At 40.0% G+C, this 21,280-nt stretch overlaps 1 protein-coding gene across 1 annotated transcript in view; it reads right to left on the reverse strand.

Annotated features, from left to right (window-relative positions):
• The window catches only part of LOC107121815 (ankyrin repeat and sterile alpha motif domain-containing protein 1B-like), a gene marked incomplete at its 3' end in the record, with an annotated part of 257,150 nt that overhangs the window by 181,245 nt on the left and 54,625 nt on the right, over positions 1-21,280 (reverse strand). The window contains exon 3 of the mRNA XM_015424811.1: positions 14,914-15,070. Coding sequence (XP_015280297.1) covers positions 14,914-15,070 — 157 coding nt within the window. The remainder of the gene's footprint in view (positions 1-14,913; positions 15,071-21,280) is intronic.

The following is a 21,280-nucleotide window of genomic DNA, read 5'->3' on the forward strand; positions in this document are numbered from 1 at the left end:
GGATTCGGGAGAAATTGTTTTTGTCTAAAAGATTAGTGGGGGGGGGGTATGCTAAAGAGAGAATGCCAGAGAGAGAGAGAGAGAGAGAGAGAGAGAGAGAGAGAGAGATGGATTCCCTTTTGCATTTCTAACAGATGGGAGGGGAAAACCTAACAGTACAGCTTGCATTCCTTATTAGTGAAAGGGAGCAAGAGTCCAGCAGCACCTTAAAGACTAACAAAATTTGTGGCAGGGCATGAGCTTTCATGAATCACTGCTCACTTCTTCAGATACAGCTGGAATGTGAGTCCATCTCTCCTTATATCTTGGAGAGTGAAGATTTCAGATGAGTTTGGACGCTGAGTTGGGAAATACCAGGAGATTTTTGGGGTGGAGCCTGAGCGGTGGGTGCTGCCTTCTGACACACTTCCGGTGATGTCAGGGGGTGTGGCATATGCAAATAAGATATGCTAATGAGTTATGCTAATGAGCTCCTGCACCTCTTTTTCTACTAAATGACCCCTGGGTTTGGGAGTATTGGGATTTGGGAACACTGGGAAAAACTGATATTTTTTTGATTCAAGATACCCGAACCCAAAAAATACTGATTTTTTTTTGCACACCCCTAGTCAGCACTTGTTTTTTTTTCAACATCCTTCTTAGTAGAGTGTGTGAGGTCCAGATAAAACCAATACAAATATTTCAAGAAACATATGGTAGCTTTACATTTAATGAAACAAAGATTATTTTAAAACAAACTCAATTCTACACATTTTCTTTTTTCAAAACTAGTTTATCACTCATTAGACTGAACAAGATATATTCAGATATTCGAACTTCTTCTGTTTAACCTTTTAACGTTTGGACATGCTTTCACCTTTCCTTGCAGCCAACACATCATCATTTATTTGGACCAACCTGTTCTGTGTATGTCTTGATTGGACCACAGTGGAGAAGGGTAGCTTAGATCCAATGCTCCCTCTAAGCTTTAGAGTCTTGTGAGCAAAAATTCTACTTTGTGAGCTACTGGCATTAAAGCTGTGAGTGAGTGATTTGGCTACTGCATAAATTAGTTTGCTCTGGAGCCATTCTTCCTGAGCTAAGACAAAAATTTGTGAGCTGGAGGCTAAAAATCTGTGACCTAGCTCACACCAACTCAGCTTAGAGGGAACACTGATCTGCCCTGCCCAGTTGTGACTTGCTGGTTTTCTCAGATTTCTCAATTTGCCAGCACTGCTCATCAAGCAAATAAGTAACAATGACACATGGGCCACAATCTGACATAACATTAAGCATGCTTGAATTTAGTGAAATCAGTCTTAAGGATACCTCATTCAGAGTTAAATGGTGACTGTAGACTCTGACCTTCACCTGCTTAAAATCTTTGGGGCACATACAGCCAAAAGCAAGCACTTTTATATCCAACTTATTTCACTGTAACACGTAATAAACTTTCCCATACTGAAAACAATAGGACTGTTGTGTTGTGGCCTATAAATTTACTCCCTGATTATATAACAGTGATAACTATACAGTGCTGTATATGATAAATATACAGTGGAGGTATATTTTGAAACTGCACTGAATTTGTTTGAAAATATCTGATTAACACACAGTATTTATTTACATTATTTATACCCCGCTTTCTTCAACAACAGATTCAAGGCAGCTTCCAATAATATAGCTAAAAACTTTATACACTGAATACTATTAAAATGACAGCATTAACAGACCAGTTAGTAGCTCTCTCATAAGGAAGCAGCTGCCAGATAAAAGCCCTGAAAAACAGTTCCATCTTGCATAATTAATAGTTTTACCAAGAATAATTTTTTAAGAAATCTTTTATTACTCTTTTAAACCATATTACACTTAATAATTTTAAGAAGTTAGCTGATAATTCCAGTAGTGTAGTGTCTAGAGTCTTGTTTACTGAAAATTCCTAACACAAAGTATATAGTATTTAAAATATTTATAATCCTGCTTTTATTTTGACCAAGTTAGGGAACATACGCCTCTATGAGAGCTAGTAAGAACCACGGCTACAGATGTACGCTATGAAGTCCCTATTTTTAGTCTCACTTCAGCCGTAAATTCACTATGTGGCCTTAGGTAAACTCTTGCTCCCTCAGTTCTGCATCAGCCAACTGTGGATAGTAATGCTGAGTTACCTTAAAGGATTACAAAAACTTTAAAAAACAACGTATATCAAGCAAGCTAACATTAAATTAATTTTATTTATTACTACTAGTATTGATGTGTCTTACATGCCAATCCTCCTTTTCTTTGTATCAACAGATGTTGACTCTGCCCATTATTAATATTCTAGTTTTTTAATTTACATGTTACAATTTACATAAAGTTAAAACAAAAGTTATTCAGCATATTCTATAAAATAAGTTTTCAGCTTTGGAATTTAAAAAACCTGTAAGTGTTCTATGCATCAAACCTCCAAAAAAGCTCTAAAGGGTACTATTAAGCTAACCGAAGCAGGTTCTCTGGAAAGGCGGTCTAGAAATTTTCCAGATAAATATATGTAAGTATTGCATACATCTTAAAAGAAAAGCCATTCAAGATCAAGACAAGAATAGAAATTTATGGAAGAATTCACGTGAATTAATTGAATTAGGACTTATATAAGTAATGCATCAACTATAGAAAACATGGTTGCACATACCTATAACTGGTGTTCATTGAGTGTCTTCTGTGGAGGCACACATGGGATTGCCTAGTCACAGGCCAACAGCAGAAAGGAGATTCCCCAAGCTTCTAGAAAATCCACACCTCCTGAGTGCTCCCCCCTCTCCTCCACCGTGAGCTGGAGCCCTTTCCTGCCTAAACACGTCACAGAGGTAGGAAGACTGCTCTTCCCTCAGCTCACCCTTCACTGATGTGGAGGAGAGAAACAACAAACAAGGAATCATACAGCCCACAGTGGGGAAAAGAGGGATGGATGTGTGCCTGCACAGAAGACACTCGATGAGTAACAGTTACAGTTAAGTGCAACTATGTTTTCATCTTTGTGTCTTCTGTGCAATCCCACATGGGAGAGTAGCAAGCTCATTTACTGAGAAGGGTGTGGGTAGTTCATCAATGCAATGACCGTAGAACTGCTACCCCCACAGCTGCCTCACTCCTGGAGTCCACAGCGATGAAGTAGTGCTTCAGAAACATAGATGGTGAAGACCAGGTTGCTGCTCTACAGATGTCGTGGAGATTGATCTTGCAGCAGAAGGTACTTGACAATGCCTGGGCCCTAGTCAAGTGAATCTTCACACTCAGTGGGCACTCCACATTTGCTGCTCTACAGATGTCATGGAGACTGATCTTTCAGCAGAAGGTACTTGACAATGCCTGGGCCCTAGTCAAGTGAATCTTCACACTCAGTGGGCACTCCACATTTGCTGCTCTACAGATGTCATGGAGACTGATCTTTCAGCAGAAGGTACTTGACAATGCCTGGGCCCTAGTCAAGTGAATCTTCACACTCAGTGGGCACTCCACATTTGTTGTCTCATGAACTAACCTGACTGCAGATTCTACCCATCTGAACCGTCTGTGCTGTCATTGCTTTGCCCTTCCTAGGTTCCCTAAAATAGATGAGAAGGTTGTTGCCTTTCCTAAATGTAGTTGTGCACTTCAAATAAAACAACAATGCTCTTCTTGCATCCAGCATGTGCAGTGCTTCTTCTTCCCGTGACTGCAGTTCAGCAAAAAACACAGGTAAAATAATTATTTATTTCATTTTCAATCCCTTCAACCATAGGTTGGTGGGATTATGGATAAAACGAAAACACAGCAAATCAATAAAACAATAAATACTAAGATCATTTAAAAACATATGCAAGAAATCTAGCAACAGCTTCCAGCCAGCCTACATCATTTGAAAACAAGTTTCAGAATAATATAATTACTAGAGCACTGAATGTCAGAGCTGACAAGAGATCCCAATATATCATGCCTAACTTCAATAAACAAAGTGTAACAGCACATGTGAGATGGTCTCTGCTGCTTCAGATGCACAAGAACAATTTCTTTCAATCCAGGGAATACCTGGATGCCTTCCTGTGTATTCAGCTGTGGGTAGTGAATTACATCTTGCCAAAAAAATTAAACATCTGTGTTTGGGATTTTTTATACTAAACAAATAATTAGCAACTATAAAGGAAGTTGTAGGGATATAGCCATAATACAAAGGAGAACAGTTCCAGTATGAATCATTAAGTAACCCAGACCAATCATTTGACAAAATTGCTTCTGTTATAGTTTTCAATAGGTGATCTGAATAGTGATTAAATAAATTATCTAATGAAAATCCCAGTTCACACAATTTGTCAAAGAAGGTATTTGCACTTGATGATAAAAATAAGTCTTGCCTCATTAGATGTATTCGTTGTCTCGACAGTTCGAATAAGAATATTTTTAACCACATCTTAATGGCATATTTCCTTGTGATTGATTGTAAGAAGCACAGTCCAATTTCTAATCTAATCACTGCATTGAGGACACAATTGGGAATTCCCAAGAGGGTTTGGAAGAAGCCAGCTTGCAGTCTCTCAAGATCTTTAGCGATTCCATGCTGCCACAATGGTGCCCCATTTAGGGTTGCAAGTAAGATTTTGGAATTGTATAATTTTAGCAATGCTGAAAAAGACTATCCGGCTTTTGTAAAATATTTTTTTTTCAAGGATATGGACAGAAGCTGAAAGCTACTTACCGGTATATGTTTTAGATCACTTTTCCATATCATTAGAGCATCAAAATAGATGCTCAGATATTTGTAAGAATGAACTTGTTCAAACTTCATTCCTTGCAAACTCCAAGGATGCCCTGTCTTCCTAGGGTCTCCAAACGGCAGTATTTTAGATTTATTTAGACTTATGCTAAGTTGTTCCATTTCACAATAATTAATAAATTAATTGATTTGGTTTCTTAAGCCCTGCCTAGTCAATTACAGAAGTCATCATCAGCATAAAATATATTAATTTGATGTCCCCCTAATGATGGAGTCATTACATTCACTTTTGACAAGAAGGGACTCAGATCATTTAAGCAGAGTGCAAAAAGTGTTGGAGCCGAAATGCAACCTTGCCACACTCCTTTTATCACAGGTATACTATCTGTTAAAAGACCTTTCATTGACCACCTGACCTATAGAGTTGTGCTGGTGTACAGTAATTGAATCAAATACAATAAACGTTTTAAAACTGCATACTTTTGTAGCTTGGCCCACAACTTTTCTGTAACTGAAGCTAAGCTATGTTTCAACTCAGAGATCTTATCACTGGCTTCATTACCTTCACTCTCACATAGAAAATAGTCCACCCAGATTTTTGGAGAGATTCCCTATTCAATTTCAAGATTTTTCTGTTGCCTATTTAAATCATTAAGGGTTTTCCAAAACAATTAAGGGTGTTTTGATTGGGCACAGTTATCCAGTTTTAGCCACATCAGAACCAGTTTGGTGTAGTGGTTACTTAAGTGCATGAACTTAAGTGCCAGGGTTTGATTCCCCACTCCTCCACTTGCAGCTGCTGGATGACCTTGGGCAAGCCATAGTTCTGTCCAGGAACTAATTAGCATAATAGGCCACACTCAACAGCATAAACTCATTAGCATATTAGGCCACAACCCTTGATGCCACATTTCATTAGCATATTAGGTCATGCCCCCATGCCTTCTCTTGGCTGCGGGGAGCCCTTGGACAGGCTGGGGAAGGCACAGGGAGGGCTCCCCTGGCCTGCTCACCTCAGAGTGGCCGGGGGGGGGAGTTGCTCTCCAGGCCTTCCTTCTGTAGCCACGCACGCAGAGGTTTTGGCTGTGGTGGGCGTGGCCAACTCTGAAGCCAGCCAGAACTCTGTTCCTGTGCATTCCTGGATGCCCAAAAATAGCCCTAGTTCTGTCAGAGCTGTTCTTGAAAGAGCAGTTCTTGAAAGAGATCTCTCAGCCCCACCTACCTCACAGGGTGTCTGTTATGGGGAAGGGAAGGGAAAAGAGTCTGTAAGCCACTCTGAGACTCCGAGTGGAGGGCAGGGTATAAATCCAATCTCTTCTTCTTCGCTTTTTCACATGCAATACCCTCCTATAAACTCATTTCTGAGAAATATAACCTGAGATATGATGGTGCATACAGCAAGTTTTCATTCATAGATAGTTCCTCTTGAGTTCTTATTTAGCCTTCTGACATTCACTATCAAACCATTCCATCTTTCCCACCCTTCTTACAGATGCAATATGTTTCAAATATAAGATATGAAATGCTCCCAATAATTTAGCCACTAACACATCTAAGTTTAGCCCTGTTGCTTGATTGATAATTCTCTTAGGATGTTATTTATACTTTCCTATTTCATCAGCTAACTAGCTTTTTCAGCAATATAGGGATTGCATTTGTTACACCTGCAATATAATAGCCTACCAATTTGATAAGAATTGGAACACACTTTTAATTCGAATGTTATGGGGACACCACTACAAAAGATTTTCATTACAGTGAATTTAGGTATTCTTGGAAGTAATTCACCTGCTACAAGAATATACTCTTGTCATGGCTCAGGTGGGGTGTCACCTGATGCTGCCACCACTCTGGATTTAGGATCCCTTGAGAAGGCCCAGAGCACCCTCCCAAGACCTTCAGACCTCCCTTTTGGCCGAATAATAGCCACGAGGACCAGGCAGAGTACAACAAGGAAAAGGTTTATTTTATAGGAGGTCAAACAAGGTGCAGAAGAGCAGTAAGTGGTGGAAAAGAAATCAAATGCCCTAACGTGTCTAAATATACTGTCCCTAGCTCACTATCTGCAGTGGCCTTAGACTACTCACCCTTCCCTCAGGATCAGGGTTTCTTCCTTGCAGCAGCCTTCCTTCTCGCTCTGCCCTCTGGGAAGAAGAAGAACTTTTCCTGCTGCTCTAGATCTTTTATTCCAAGCCCTCCTCTTTTCCTATTGGTCAATTTTGGCTCCAAAACCTCTAAGGGGCTTTTGGGAGTTGTAGGCCCAGCCTCACCTACTGCTAGCCAGGCTCCCTGGGCCTAGTAGGCCTCTGGTGACACAGCCCAGATCATGACAACTCTAAAACACTAGATCCATGGGTGGAGATATAAGTAAACTATCTGATCAGGTGACATTAACTCCTGGTGGCCATTTAAAATTTGATGTCCCTCTCCAAAGGTATTCTACAGCTACACAGTTTAGAGAAGACCAAGCCTTCTCCAAACCTAGATTTCAGAAAATTTGCATTACTAGCACCAAGTCTTGTATTCATATAACCAATAAGAATAATCCATGCTGTTGGATATCTGATAACCAAACTTTAAACATATTCAACAGAATTTTGTAATAAGAACTAAGGCTTTTAAACAAGAAACATACACATTATCAAAAAAGTTTCACCTAATATCTTAACTAAGAGAGTTATTGCACTATCATAAAAAATCTGCTTGAATTATGTTTAAATTTAAATCCGTTCTCACCCAGGTTCCAGGCCACTTTTTCGGCATCATCTATTAGTCATGCTAAAAGTGGCTTGTAGATTAAAAGTTTCAAAGCTATCTAGTTTAATTGGGGTTTTAGTCCAAATCTCTTGTAAACAAATGGTGTGGAAATCCTTCAACATTTCCATCAGCTCCCAATCCCCTTGTTTACTGTGCTAACCGTGACTATTTCATGACAGTAATTTAATCATATTGTTCCGTTGTGGGATGTCTCATTGTTCCCAAGTAATCTTATTTGCATCTGGATCGATAAGAGGAACTCTGGATCTATGAACAGCAGGCTTAGACAAAATAATGTCCCCTTCTGAAGATAAGTGGGAACCAATTAACAATAACTTTCTCTCATTTGGTTGGTTTTGAATTATTAGGGCAGTTCCCTCTGTGATTGTGATTAGTTTCAGCCCACTTGCTAGAGGAACAACTAGTCTGTTACTTTGCTCTTGTGGTATTTCTGTATTTTGCAAGTTATCTCTGAGATCAATCAGGTCCATGGTCTCAACCACCTCTTGAGATTCTGAGTTCAGAGCAATTGTGTTATGCTCCACAAATGTTGTAAGATCATAATCATCAGCTGAAATGTGAGCAAGTCTTGCCTTTAATTTTTCAGATCTTACAAACATATCTTTCTGCTTTGCTCCAGGAAGAAGTCTAAAAGATTCTTCATCTGCATCTTCCTGGGGGATCTCCTTAGAACCAGAAAGCAAATTATTAGAGTGAGCTGTCCTGGGCTCACTGCCCTCTTGTGCAAAAACATCTGCTGATCTTGCTTCATCCCCTGTTTTTTTCTAGAGATTAGGGGATTGACGTTTTGATTCCTAAAAACCCTAGCAGGATAAATACCAAAGTCAGACAACATTAGAGCCCTATGCATTAAAAGATTCAGAATTACAGAAGTTCTAAAATTAAGCATAACACTCCAAGTTCTAAAAGTTTTCCTCAAAACTATATGATCCATCAGATTAATTCTGTACATAGGTAATTGTAGTAACTTGGCCAGATGAGACTTAATCTGGTACCTAGATGCCCAGGCCAGAAGTATATATAAGAAGTTATTAGTAGGTTGACATTATACTGGCTAAACTGGAATGAATACTTATAGTCCTCAATGGAATGAAATATCAGTTTTGATTCTAAACCTGGGGAAGAAAGATTCTTTCTTTGGTACCTCATTGTGTCTCCAGCTGCTCTCTGTTTTATAGTAGTTTCAGTTTCAGTTTATTGTAATTAGCCTTTGGCTGTTACAAAATTACAAAACACAAATTGTGAACAAGCTATAGGTTAGAGTCAGAATATACAAAAATTCCAAAGATCAGTAACAAAATATGACTAATTTAATATAGTAGCCTAAATAATGCCCCTTCCCGATGCCACCTTGGAATGTATATTCTTTGCAGCAAGGGCAAATAATGAAACTTTATAAGAGACATATGCATCAATGTCAGATAACAAAAATCATTTTTTTCCTCAACTGGGTAAGCACTAAGACTAGATAAAATACCTGCTAAAAATTTAGCCCATGGACTAGAATACAATGGGCAAAAGAGAATATAGTGAGGTAAATCCTCAAGTTCGTGGATACCACAAATACAGAGGCGATGGGCCAATGGAGTCTGATTGAATCGGCCCTCCAAAATTGCTGTTGGCATTGATTGAAACTGTGGAGAGGTAAAGGATGCTCTAAGTATGTGTTTAGAGATATTAACTAAGTATGGAGTTCTAGTGTAGTCTGATTTAATTAATTCGTATCATGATGCTGCTTTTGATTTTAATATCAAAGAGCGGTCTAGCCAAGCGTCAAAGTCATAAATCCAGTTTCTAAGTTGGGATTTATCAACTGATGTTCCCAAAAGATAATCAGGAACAGAGTATCTTGAACGTATGTTGTTAAGAAAGTCAAGGCGCTGCAAATCTTCAGCTAAGAGCAGATTAAAAGATTGGTGACTTGAGGAAATTAGAATGTGAATTTTCCATATACTAGTTCCCATCTCATGAGGTTTTAATTCCCACTCTGAATTTCTACTTTGAATTTCCCCCCAAATCTCCTCCAACTTCACATAAATTAACAGGGTCTGAGAAGCTAACAAGGCTATGATACTATTAGCTTGTCCAGAAGAAATTTCATTTCCACCTGGATTATCTAGACATTGCTCCTCTTGAAGAAAGTCACTTAAAAGTCTCGATATCTCATATCTGTTCTTAGGAGGAGTGTCATGAAATGGAGGATTAACTGTTGAAAAGTAACTATCCAGTCTTAATTGTTTAAGGGAAGATAGCTCATAAATTGGGAGTATTGTTTAAAACAGATAAAAAAAATATGGATTTACAGAGGAAAAAAATGAAATGGAGAGCATTTGGGAAAGGGGAGGGGAAAAAAGATCTCAAATATGTATAAAATATTATTAAAATGGTATACGGAAGATGAGACAGTTAAAGAACAAATGTTAAAGTGGGCAATTAATATGAATAAAGAAGTGACGATTGAATCTTGGGAATATTTGTGGAAAAACTCTATTAAAATATCGACTTGTACCAATGTTAGAGAAAACTGCTATAAAATGATGTATAGATGGTACATGACTCCGAAAAAAATAGCAAATATGAACCAAAATATGTCTAATAGATGTTGGAAATGTAAGAAACATGAAGGCTCATTTTACCATATGTGGTGGACTTGTGAAAAAGCTGTGGATTTCTGGACGAAAATCCACAGTGAAATGCAGAAAATACTACAATGCTCTTTTAAAAAAGCACCGGAAATTCTGCTTTTGGGATTAAAGATGGAAGAAGTCAATGCGACAAAAAAACCTCTACTCTGGTACTTAATAACGACAGCGAGAATGATATATGCACAATACTGAAAACTAGAAAAAGTACCAGAGATTGAGGACTGGATTCAAAAAGTTCTGTTCATGGCAGAAATGGACAAAATTACAAAGAAACTAAACAACAAAGAAGATGAAGAATTTTTTGAAGAATGGAAGGACTTCAAAATTTATCTGGAAAAGAACTGGGATGTGAAACAAAATTTACTGTGTTTAGAACAATATTAAGCAAATTGATGTTATCTATAAGTTAGTGACAAGAAACAAGATGTTAATAACTGATGAAATATATATGAGTGTGGGAAAAGGGGTGAAAGCATTGCTGGAAGCCACAGGAGGGGGGAAGGAGTAATGAACGTAGGGTAAGCAAAGGTATTCTTTTAAAGGTTTAATGTTTAAATGTTGGATTCCTATGAATGAAAATAATAATAAAAATTTTGTTTACCAAAAAAAAAAAAATTAGGAGTATTCCTTAATCTCTTTAATGATGGCACCATCACGTGTCCTGTGTATATCCACAGAGATGCAGCCAGGGCCATAGCCAGCAGTGGGGCACATGGACGGCGCCCCCTTTCAAATTTGCAGTACCCCCCATGGGGCATCGCAAACCCATCCCATTGCGCTCCTTCTGGTTCTTTGTGGCAGCAAATACCGTCCATTAATTAGCACTCGAAGGGGAAGAAGAAGATCCCCTCTACATCCTCCAAGAGATCCTCCCTCACCATTCTGTCTTGCCTACCTCTAGTAATTTAATTTCATTAGCTGATTAAATTTGCTCCCCTAAAAAAATCCTGATAAACCTCAGTTTTAAAGAGGCAATAAGTAAATATTTCAAGCAATGAACAGTTTTCAGCTAAACATTAGGAAGAACTTCCTGACAGAGCGGTAAAAAAAAGGTTCCTCAGTGGAACAGGCTTCCGGGGGGGGGAGGGGCTCTTCTTCTTTGGAGGTTTTCAAATAGAGGCTAGATGGCCATCTGACAGCAATGCTGATTCTGTGAATTTAGGCAGATTATGAGAGGGAAGGCAGGAAAGGTTGCATCAGTGCTTAGCTCTTTTGACCCTTTCTTACATCCCCATGGAAATGCTGATCACCACTTCAGGGTCAGGAAGCAATTTTTCTCCAGGCCAGTGCTGCTGGTACTGGGATGGCTGTCTACCATAAGGGTAGTGATGACCATGTCTAGGAAAATACCTTGGCTTGAAGGAACTAGGTAGTTGGGGGGGGGGGGTGATACCCAGTGGCTCAGAGGTTAGTTTATTCTTCTGGATCCTATCCAGAACCATATCAGGTTGCTTGCTGAAGAGACTTTTCCCTTAGCAGGGAAGATACTCAATTCAAGCCCTAGTACTTGAAGGCAGGCTGAAGCTCTCAACCAGAAGTGTCTTCTAAACAAAACTTCTGAACCCATGACTTGACTGCAAGAATCCACTACATACAGGGAAGCATTAAGCTCTTGTTTCCTGAGTCTGAGACCTTCAGTGTGAGGTCTTCTTGTCCTCTTGGAGTGTATCTATGCATTGAGCCAGCCTCTCCCAGAGGGACATTTGGTATCTCATTATTGCTGTGAAATCCACAATGCACAGACCCAAAGCTCCCAAGATATATACTTTCCTGCCCAACATATCTAACTTCCGCCCTAGGGGCAAGGAATGAGATCCTGACCTTTGTCTTGAGAGGAGAACCTCAGCAACTAGGGAATTCACTATAAGGTGTTGAAGAGGGAGGGAAGAGGGATTCACACCCTTCCCATCTTATTTTGTAAAAGTTCTCAATTTTCTTTGTGAGTGCTTGGCCAGACACAGACCTGGCCCATATGTTTGAGGCTATGTCCACTTTCACCATGGGGAGGGCAACTGGGCCTGGAGAAATACAGAATGTTAATTATAGGGTCCCAGGGCTTCAGATCCAATGGGGCTTAGTTAAACTGAAGTGCCTTTGCCATCATAATGAGCTGAATACAGCTTGAGATCTTCCATTGGCAATACTGGCAAAGGATCCCCCATGGCAGCAGCAGACGACGGAAGTGAGGCACACTCCAACTCTTCTTCAGAGTCACACTCCTGGCCCCCATCCAGATCCAAAGGAGAAGTTTCAGAGGATGACTTGGTGGGATGGCGTTCTGACATTGGTGAACATTGTGGAGCCACCCCTGGCTGCAGTGTGTGCACTGTTGGTTGGCACTGGGAGAAGTTCTGGGGTGGTTCCCATTGTACCCAAGGTGGCATAAGCCATGGTGCGTAGTATCCCCATTACACCTGGGGGTATCATTGCCCGCTCTGACCCAGATGACTGATATTCCACACAACCCAAAGATGGAGAAGGGGTGTGTGATCTGACACCAACTCCCCCTCTGTGTCAGAGGATGTGCTTCAGTGTCAAGGAGCGGGCCTACAATGTCAAGGTGATGATGACTGCTGGTGTTGCATAGGTGTCATTCTTCAATTCCGAGTGGGTGATGGTGTTCAGTGTCGAGGACTAGTACTGAATCAACATCATGGTGATGGTGTGTCAGTCCTTGGAGAAGCCTGGCATCAACTTCAAGGTGAGTCCAATCACTGGCATCAAGGCAGGGAAGAAACCTGCCATCAAGGTGGAGGAGGTAAATTGTGCCAAGCTGGGGACAAGTGGGTAGAAGGCAATTTCGTATGAGCTGGAGATTTTAAGGACTGGGATGGACCTAACCCCAAATGCTTAGATTTCTTCTTAGCCTTTGTTGCCCGGTGGGCAGAAGCCACTCTTTGAGATGGCAAAGTTTCCTCTGTGAGAAGTTTAAAGGACATGTTGGGGACTCACACCACTGAAGATGCGCAGGCTCTTTTTTGTGGGATCCCAGCGGATTTTGCTGGGATGCCCAACAATCTTTCCCATAAAGCTGCTTTAAGACGAGATGCCCATTGCTGTCTAGCTTTTGGGGTTAACAGATAGCATGGCTTACAGGTTGCTGTGTCCCTCACCCAAACACATAAGGCAATTTGCATGCTCATCATTCTGAGACATTTCGGTGCCACAAGTCTGGCACTTTTTAAAAAGACCCATCTCATTGGGCCACTGTCCGCTCAAGAAGAAAACTCACAGGGTAGAACTAGTAGATGATGAAGTACCTCAGCAGAAGCTGCAGAAGCATCCTCTCTCCATGATGGCAAAAAGAGAACTGATGGAAGAGCGCTTTCCCTGCCTCCATCACACAACCATTTTGGCACGAAAAGGAGGGGATGGAGGGGAGGGGGAGTGCTCAGGAGGTTTGAATTTTCTAGAAGCTTGGGAATCGCCTTTCCACAGTTGGCCTGCACCTAGGCAGTCCCATGTGTGCCTGCACAGAAGACATGAAGATGCATTTCAGATTTCAGTTTAATCTCTTTAGATATATGTAAAGACTTTAAAAAAAACCTCCTAACAATGAAGCACAGTATACTGCATTCTTTAAAAACTTCTAAAAACTACCTTGCATGAGTTTTGTCTCAGAAAGCTTTAAGGGGGCTGGATTCAGTGTTTCACAAAGATTTTTTTTTTTTTGCTCTACTCATAATGAATTGTTCTGGAAAAGAAACTGTAATTGTTCCTATCAAATTTATTATTACATATGTTTCTTAAAAGCACAAGTTGTTCAGAGGTAGAGCACATATTTTGCAGAAGGCCCACATTTTCTCTCTTGCATCTGCAATTAAAGGATGACAGGCACCAGCTGTAAGGAAAGACTGTTCTGTGTCTGACTGACAGCTGCTACTGGTCAAAGTAAACAATAAAGAGCTAGGTGGACCAGTGAGCTGATCCACCATAAGGCAACTTCATACATTCATCACTTTGTACTCCTGGATCTTGTTGGAAATTAGCATTGATTGTGAATGTGTCTCTGGAACATTTCCTTCCAAAATAATTCTAAGTAATGAATAGAGATGGGCATGAACCAGCTGACGAACTAAAGTTCATCACAAATATTGCTGGTTTCTGGTTCACAAAGTGATGTTCATGAACTGAAGAACTGCCACGAACTTCCATGAAGACTGGTGCAGTTTGTGAAGAGCAGAAAGCAGGGGTTCACTCCTGCTTTCTGTTCTTCATGAAAAGCAGCCTTAAACCTTACTTTCTGCTCCCCGCAAAAAGCCTCGAGGAGCAGAAAGCAGCTGTTTGGCTTAAATGGCTCAGAGCCATTTAAACCAAACAGCCGAGCGGCAGGATTTGGAAACCTCTGCTTTCTGTTCCCCATTAAAAGATACACTATGAATCAGAGATCTGAAACCTTTAGCAGAAACAAAGTGGCATAGCATTATATCACATATCTGTAACAAAAAATTAACAAATTGAATAGCAGCAGTCCTAAAGATTACATTTTGCATCAATAGAGGGGCATGGACATCTGCCAACGAATTTGATTAAAATAAATACAGAGCAATACAAACAAGACTAGGCACCATTTAGTATATATTAAAGCCTGCACTGATTTTAAGAAGTATCCAATCTCTATCCATGTGTAGCTCCGTAGAAATAACCACTCTTCCTCCCTACTATTCAACATTCTAGAGAACAAAGGGCCTTCATGAATCCAGCCATATATCTGCAAGTACAAAAAGATACTTACTTGTATTTTCTGAAGTGATAAACAAAGAGATTTAATATTTTCACCTGTTCATTCACTCTGGAATGTGATGGCCCATGATGGATAAGAATCTTCACAATTTCTACATCTCCTTTCCAAGCAGCCAAGTGTATGGGAAAATACCCTTTATTGTCTGCCACATTAGTGGATGCTTCATATAGAAGTAATTTGATAACTACATCCCTGAAAAATATAGAAAATGAACTTCTTTTATCAAAATGTGCCTCAAAGTACATATTGAAGGCATTAGTATCAAACCAGAACATCCAGTCATTATTCATATGATGATGTCATTAACACTAAGAAGCTAGCTTTGCCTAAGCCTAAGAAATATGCAAAGGTTTGTGATGGTGTATTTCACTATATGTTTTCAATTAATCATAGAATAAGGAATCAGAGGTTACATAATCATTGCAGTTTTGTACTGGAATACTCCTTAGAAACATTAATCAACTTAATAGTTAATGGCTAGATTCCTTCTAATGCCAATAAAGTCAGGTTCTAAAAGAGATAAATCACAGGGTATAGAAACATATCAGAGTCTTGGGTGGTTAGTTCAAGTCCCTGCCCCTCCTTGGCTCTCTGGTCAACAGTTCTCCAGCTCCTTTTCATGCAGACCATAGTTTTCCTAGGTCTGATGAGAAATTTTTCTCCATCATCAGTTTTTCCTCAGCTACACTTTTCCTTTTCTCTGCCTTCTTTCCCATAATATTCTCTCAAGCACCTTCTCCTGGAATCTGCTTTACACTTTACTCTGTTTTTCCCTGTTGTATATCTATCAGTGTCTCTCTGACTCTAGCTTGGGGATCCTTAAACAGGCTGCTTCATATATTACAATTTTCATGAAAAAAATCAGTGGAAAAATACGTTTAGAAAAGTAATGCTAAACTATGAACCAACTCTAGCAAAAAAAAAAAAAAATTACCATCAAAGCACAGCTGATTTATGGCACTCCTGTAGGGTTTTCAAGGCAAGAGACATTCGTATGTGGTTTACCACTACCTGCCTCCCTGGTATTCCTTGGAGGTCTCCCATCCAAATCCTAGCCAGAGCCAACTCTGCTTAGCTTTCGAGATCTGACAAGATTGGGCTAGCCTGCACTATCCAATACAATGGGCTAGCAAAAACAATGCATGAAAAATAAATTCATTTACTCTTACAAGAAAATTGACTTACAAAATAGTCCTCTTACTTCTGAATAGCTATAAACAGATTTAACTGCTTCTGAAAGCCAATGAAGAATATCAATTTCTACTTGTTCTAAAGACTATGTAGTTGTAACTGCAGTTCTGAAAAATCACCCTGTTTAGTTGGGTAGTGCTAATCAACAGCACAGGTCCATATTTCAAGGGCTGTAATGTGTAGATGTGGTTTTCAAAAGGAAAATGGAGCATACAGCTGGTGCACAGGACTTCAATTCCTGACTAACATTGCCAAGGACAGAACTAAAATTAACATTCTCCTTGTGGCTCCACATAGAAAATCTATTACATTATGAAATATAACTATTAATAGTGCAAAAATGTACTGTTGATCAATAATGCTACAATACTGAAGTACAAGTACACACAAGTCTTGTTTAAAAAGTAGGATTAATATACATATTTAATATGATCAGGCTTGAGTTCAGCAGAGAGTAAGAATGGTTAAGTCACTACCCTAAGTAATTGTCCCTCATTAGAAGTTTATGTACACTATTCATCATGTCTTGACAATTCACCACCAGTTATAAGTGGTTTATAGCTCACAATCTGATTAAATCTTTAACTCTTTCTTTTATATCATTTGTGCTCTGCACAGTAGTGTTACACACCTAACTGCTGTGTTGCTGTGTGTTTTGATCTTATTTTATAAAAACTTTACATGCAATCTCCCCCCCTTTTGTTTAGTTTGTATTAGGTATACTAAACTAATATCTAATATTTCAAATATCTGATGAAGTGGACTCTAGCTCACAAAAGTTCATGTCACTAATTTGTCAGTATTTCAGATTCTGCAAGATTTTTTCTGTTTACTGTAAAAGAATTAGTTAATTACTTAATTAAGTTTACAGTAATCTATGAATTACTTAACAATACTGTAGAATGTGCAACAAAAATTATCAGTATCTGAGGGGAAAAGACTACTTTGGGTCCCTTCAGGTAGAAAAGCAACATAAAATGGCCCAAATAAACAAACAAATAATAAGGGATAAGAGGAGGAAAAGGGTGAGAAGACAACCGTCATTGATTAAGGAGAAATATTTATTTAACATTAGAACAAATTAACTTTATAAAAACTGTCCAGAAGAACTTTGATGCTGGTGGAGCAATGGCATGTATAAATATATTGGTGGTGTAAAGTGCCAAGTCACAGCTGACTTATGGCAACCTCATGGGTTTTTCAAGGAAGAGACATTCAGAGGTGGCTTGCCATTGCCTGCCTCTGTCACAACTCTAATATTCCTTACAGGTCTCCCATCCAAATATTAGCCAGGGCTGACCCTGCTTGGCTTCTGAGATCTGACGAGATTGGGCTAGCCTGGACTATCCAGATATGGGTGGTTAAACACATTACTTATTGTTAATTCAATAAGATGTTATCATGTTGTTCAAAGCAATATCTCATCTACATAATAAAAAATATTCACTTATTTTTCCCAGTAATTTTTTCACATCAAATGTCTGCTTATCAGTCAAAAAATTAAATGATTGCTGTGACAGTAATTAATACCACTTTGACACCTCGTTTGCTAGTTGCATGTTGTGGATGTCATTAAATAATTCAAACAGAACCGTTATCTCAAAGGGAGGAATGAGAAGGTCATTTACTAAATTATTTGAAAAAGTTAAAATACAAACATCAATTTAATGTTTTATTAACTTTGATGTATTTATAATATATATATATATTTAATATTTTGTGGACAAACTTGAGTGGTTCTATGCAATCATACAATGAAAACTGTAAACAGGTGACTGCATTTGGAAAACTGGTCTAAGGAGATTTGTTAAATTATCTTTTGAGTAAGTATATGTATGTTCTGACATAATAGGTATGACATAGAAATATACTTTCAGTTTCACAGCTAAAAGAGTACCAGCTATCTAAAGAAGCAGGAAGCAAACGCGGCACTGAAGCCAGCCATGCATAGCTGCTACTCCTACAACGTGGAATTTTTGTTTTCCTGTGAAACTTTTGCTCTCCTGAAGCATCTTATACAAAAGATTAGTGAACTTTACTTGGATTTTGTCTTTTGTATTAAGTACTGTTGGATCCTAACCCTTTAAGAAATCATAAAAGTGTTTGAATTTGACAAATATTTGAATTGTTAAGAATTGTTAAAATTGCTTTGTTTAATATATTCTTTCTACTTCTGTTCATAAGTTATACATGGAGTGTTTGTGTTTTGATACAACCTCCTCCCGTGAGCTCTTTTGGATATAATCACCTGGAGATTGGCAACAGTGGTTCCCCAGGCAGAAATCGCTGGTTTGGAGGGTGGAGTCTATGGTATTGTACCTGTCTCAGGTCCCACCCCTCCTCAAACCTCACCCTCTCCAGGCTCCACTCCTCAAATCTCCAGGAATTTCCCAACCTAGAGTTGGCAATTCTGTCACCTTCTAAGCCAACCATCAACGTCCTGGTATCTGCCCCTCTGACTTCAGCTTTCCATCTCCTCCCCCTTCCTGCAGTCTCTACCTAGGAAAAGTACAGTCTTTCTCCACAGTAGGGACCAAAGCAGCTCACATCATTCTCCTCTCCCCCCTTTTATCTGCACAACAACCCTGTAAAGTAGGTTAGGCTGAAAGTCTGTGACTGGTCCAAAATCACCCACTCAGCTTCCACAGCAAGAACCTGGGTCTGTCAGACTCTGCTATGACGTGCTAACTGCTATGCCACACTGGCTGTGGTATCATCTGGTATCATAACTGAACTCCAGATAACAGATCTCTCTCTCCCTCTGGAGAAAATAGCTGCTTTGGAGGGTGGACTCCATGGCATTCTATTCAGCTGAGGCCTCTCGCCTCCCTAAACTCGGGCTTCCATAGACTCCAGCACAAAATCTCTAGGAATTTCCCAACTTGGAGCTGGCAACCATAGACTGGCCACAATGAGTTCCCCACAAAGGCCTGGAAATGGCCTCCTTCCCCCATCTTTTTACTGACAGAAACAAATTTGGTTGCCTAGCAACAGCCACTGTGTGGAAAGTGAGCCACACAGCAAGAGGAGAGATGGCCACTGGCCCACCTCAGTAGCCAGCCAACCACAGAGGAGCCAAGCAGCAGTAGAAGTGTCTTTGTCAGGAGAGACAGCCATTTTGACAGTTTATTCACACAGGGAAGAGTGGCCTGGCTGGCACTGGGCAAGAGAGAGGAGCAGACCCAGCACCCAGCCAATGGCAGATGAGTACTCTTGAGTGGTGGTTGACTGGCTGATGGAGCGAACAGCATAGCCAATGGGAAAGCTGGAAAGTGCCAATACGGCAGGGCTTTTATATGTATCAGATACTTACTTTTTATCAAGCAATATAAACACAAATTATTTTTTGTCCTACATTAAAAATTCTTCATCATTTTTAGCGTGTAAAACCATGTCTTAAAAAGCATTCCACACATTTTCCATTTGGCTTTTCCATTGCTCCCCAAAATTACCAGATTTTCCTTTGGAAAAATTGGGGAAAATGTTTTCAGAGAAAAAATGGAGTGAAAGTTTCTTTTCTGAATGTTTCCAGGTTTTTTCCCCCCTGGGCCTTCAGATCTCTAAACAGCACAGATTAATACCTTAATAAAAAACAGATGACAGCATTGTTATAGCCTGGCAAATGGTCTCTGCCATGCTGTATTCATTTGCTGCTCAGCCAGGCTCTGACAAGTGATCCATGTAAGGAGGCTTTTTCACCTGGAGAAATAGGTGATACTGTCCTATAACAGCATAATAACTGGAGATATAAAATGCTAGTGCTGGGGGCAATAAACTTCCTTGCGAACTGAGTCCAATTTTTCCCCTTCTCTGTTCACAGACTCCAACTGGGAGGTGTTTATAGTTACACATGCCTTCAGTTCATTTGAATTGGGTATAAGGTAAATAAACAAGAAAGCAAGTAACTCTAGTATTGTTTTATGATTTTCTTATAGTTTGAGTCATAGATGCTAGCTTTTGGCAAGGGTCCACTGTAACATCCAACAAACCTTTAAAAAACTAGTAATGCAAAAGGACCAATTGTTTCTGACTGAATAACATAGAGCAATGATTCTGCTGTCCTAAGCACTGTTGACCATACAATCTGAAGTTCTTATTCAAGGACCGTAGTTTAGGATTACCCATGCTATCCCAAAATGGCTTGTTTCGATTCCAAATCAAAGTCACATGATTCACTCATGCCATCCATTTCTGAATCTTACTTTGCTTCTGGTCAAGCAACTGCTGATCCTTGCTCTTATCTGGAACCGATTTAACATACTCTGAAACTTCTTTGCTTGGTTTGCATTGTCCCTTTTTTGCATTGTCCAGTACATGGACCTTCACAGCTTGGTTTGCATTGCCTCTTTGTTGTATTGCCTGGTGCACTGGCCTTCCTGATTTCATTGGCTTGGCATGGCGTTAATGGTTTGCTTTGCCAGATGCATGTGTCTTCATAGTTTGGTATGCATTGCCTCATAGTTTGCATCACATGGTGCACAGCAGGCCTTCCTAGATGCTTTTTGCAGAGGTATTGCACCTATCATTAGAACAAGTGATCCCTTGGGTAATTTTGAATTACCCAATAGTTGAGACTATTGGGCCCAGAGAAAACTTTCAGGAGAAGAGGACTGGCTAAGCATCAGCCACCTAAGAAGGCCCTGATCCTAGTCCCCTCTTCAGAAGACAGCTGCGGTGATATGAAACATACCACTGTGTAAGATGAGCTGGGTCTTTTCAGAGCTCATCTGGTGATATAGTAGCAGGGGCCAGTCTCTGGTTGTGACTGTGCCCCCCCCCCTAGCTGTGACTCTATCTACTACTGTGATGGTGGTACAAGCCCATTATCCATGTACATCAGCTGTATCTGTTTCACCAGTATTGCTTTATGTCCCGGCAGGGGATACTAGCCAGGCACATGTGTCACAGCTGTTCAAATATAGGGTGAAAGCACTGGAACTGGGAAAAACAGGTTACTTACCAGTAACTGGTGAACTTCGAGTGGTCATCTATGCATTCACACCCATGGGGATCTAGTGCGCACACGCTGGATCGATCGGTGCTGTAGTGAGCTCTTTTAATGGATTTGTGCGCCCAGTCCCCCAGGCATGCGCAGGAACCCCACCGCGCATGCCCAGAGGGGTGGGCGCGGACATCCCGCCAGTTCCTTCAAACCGCCGCAAATCAACCCCTATTAAAAATATAGAAGCTGACAGCAGCGGGGAAGGAGGG

This window comes from Gekko japonicus, unplaced genomic scaffold, assembly GCF_001447785.1.
Source record: "Gekko japonicus isolate JY-2015 unplaced genomic scaffold, Gekko_japonicus_V1.1 scaffold968, whole genome shotgun sequence".
NCBI classification, from domain to species: Eukaryota; Metazoa; Chordata; class Lepidosauria; order Squamata; family Gekkonidae; genus Gekko; species Gekko japonicus.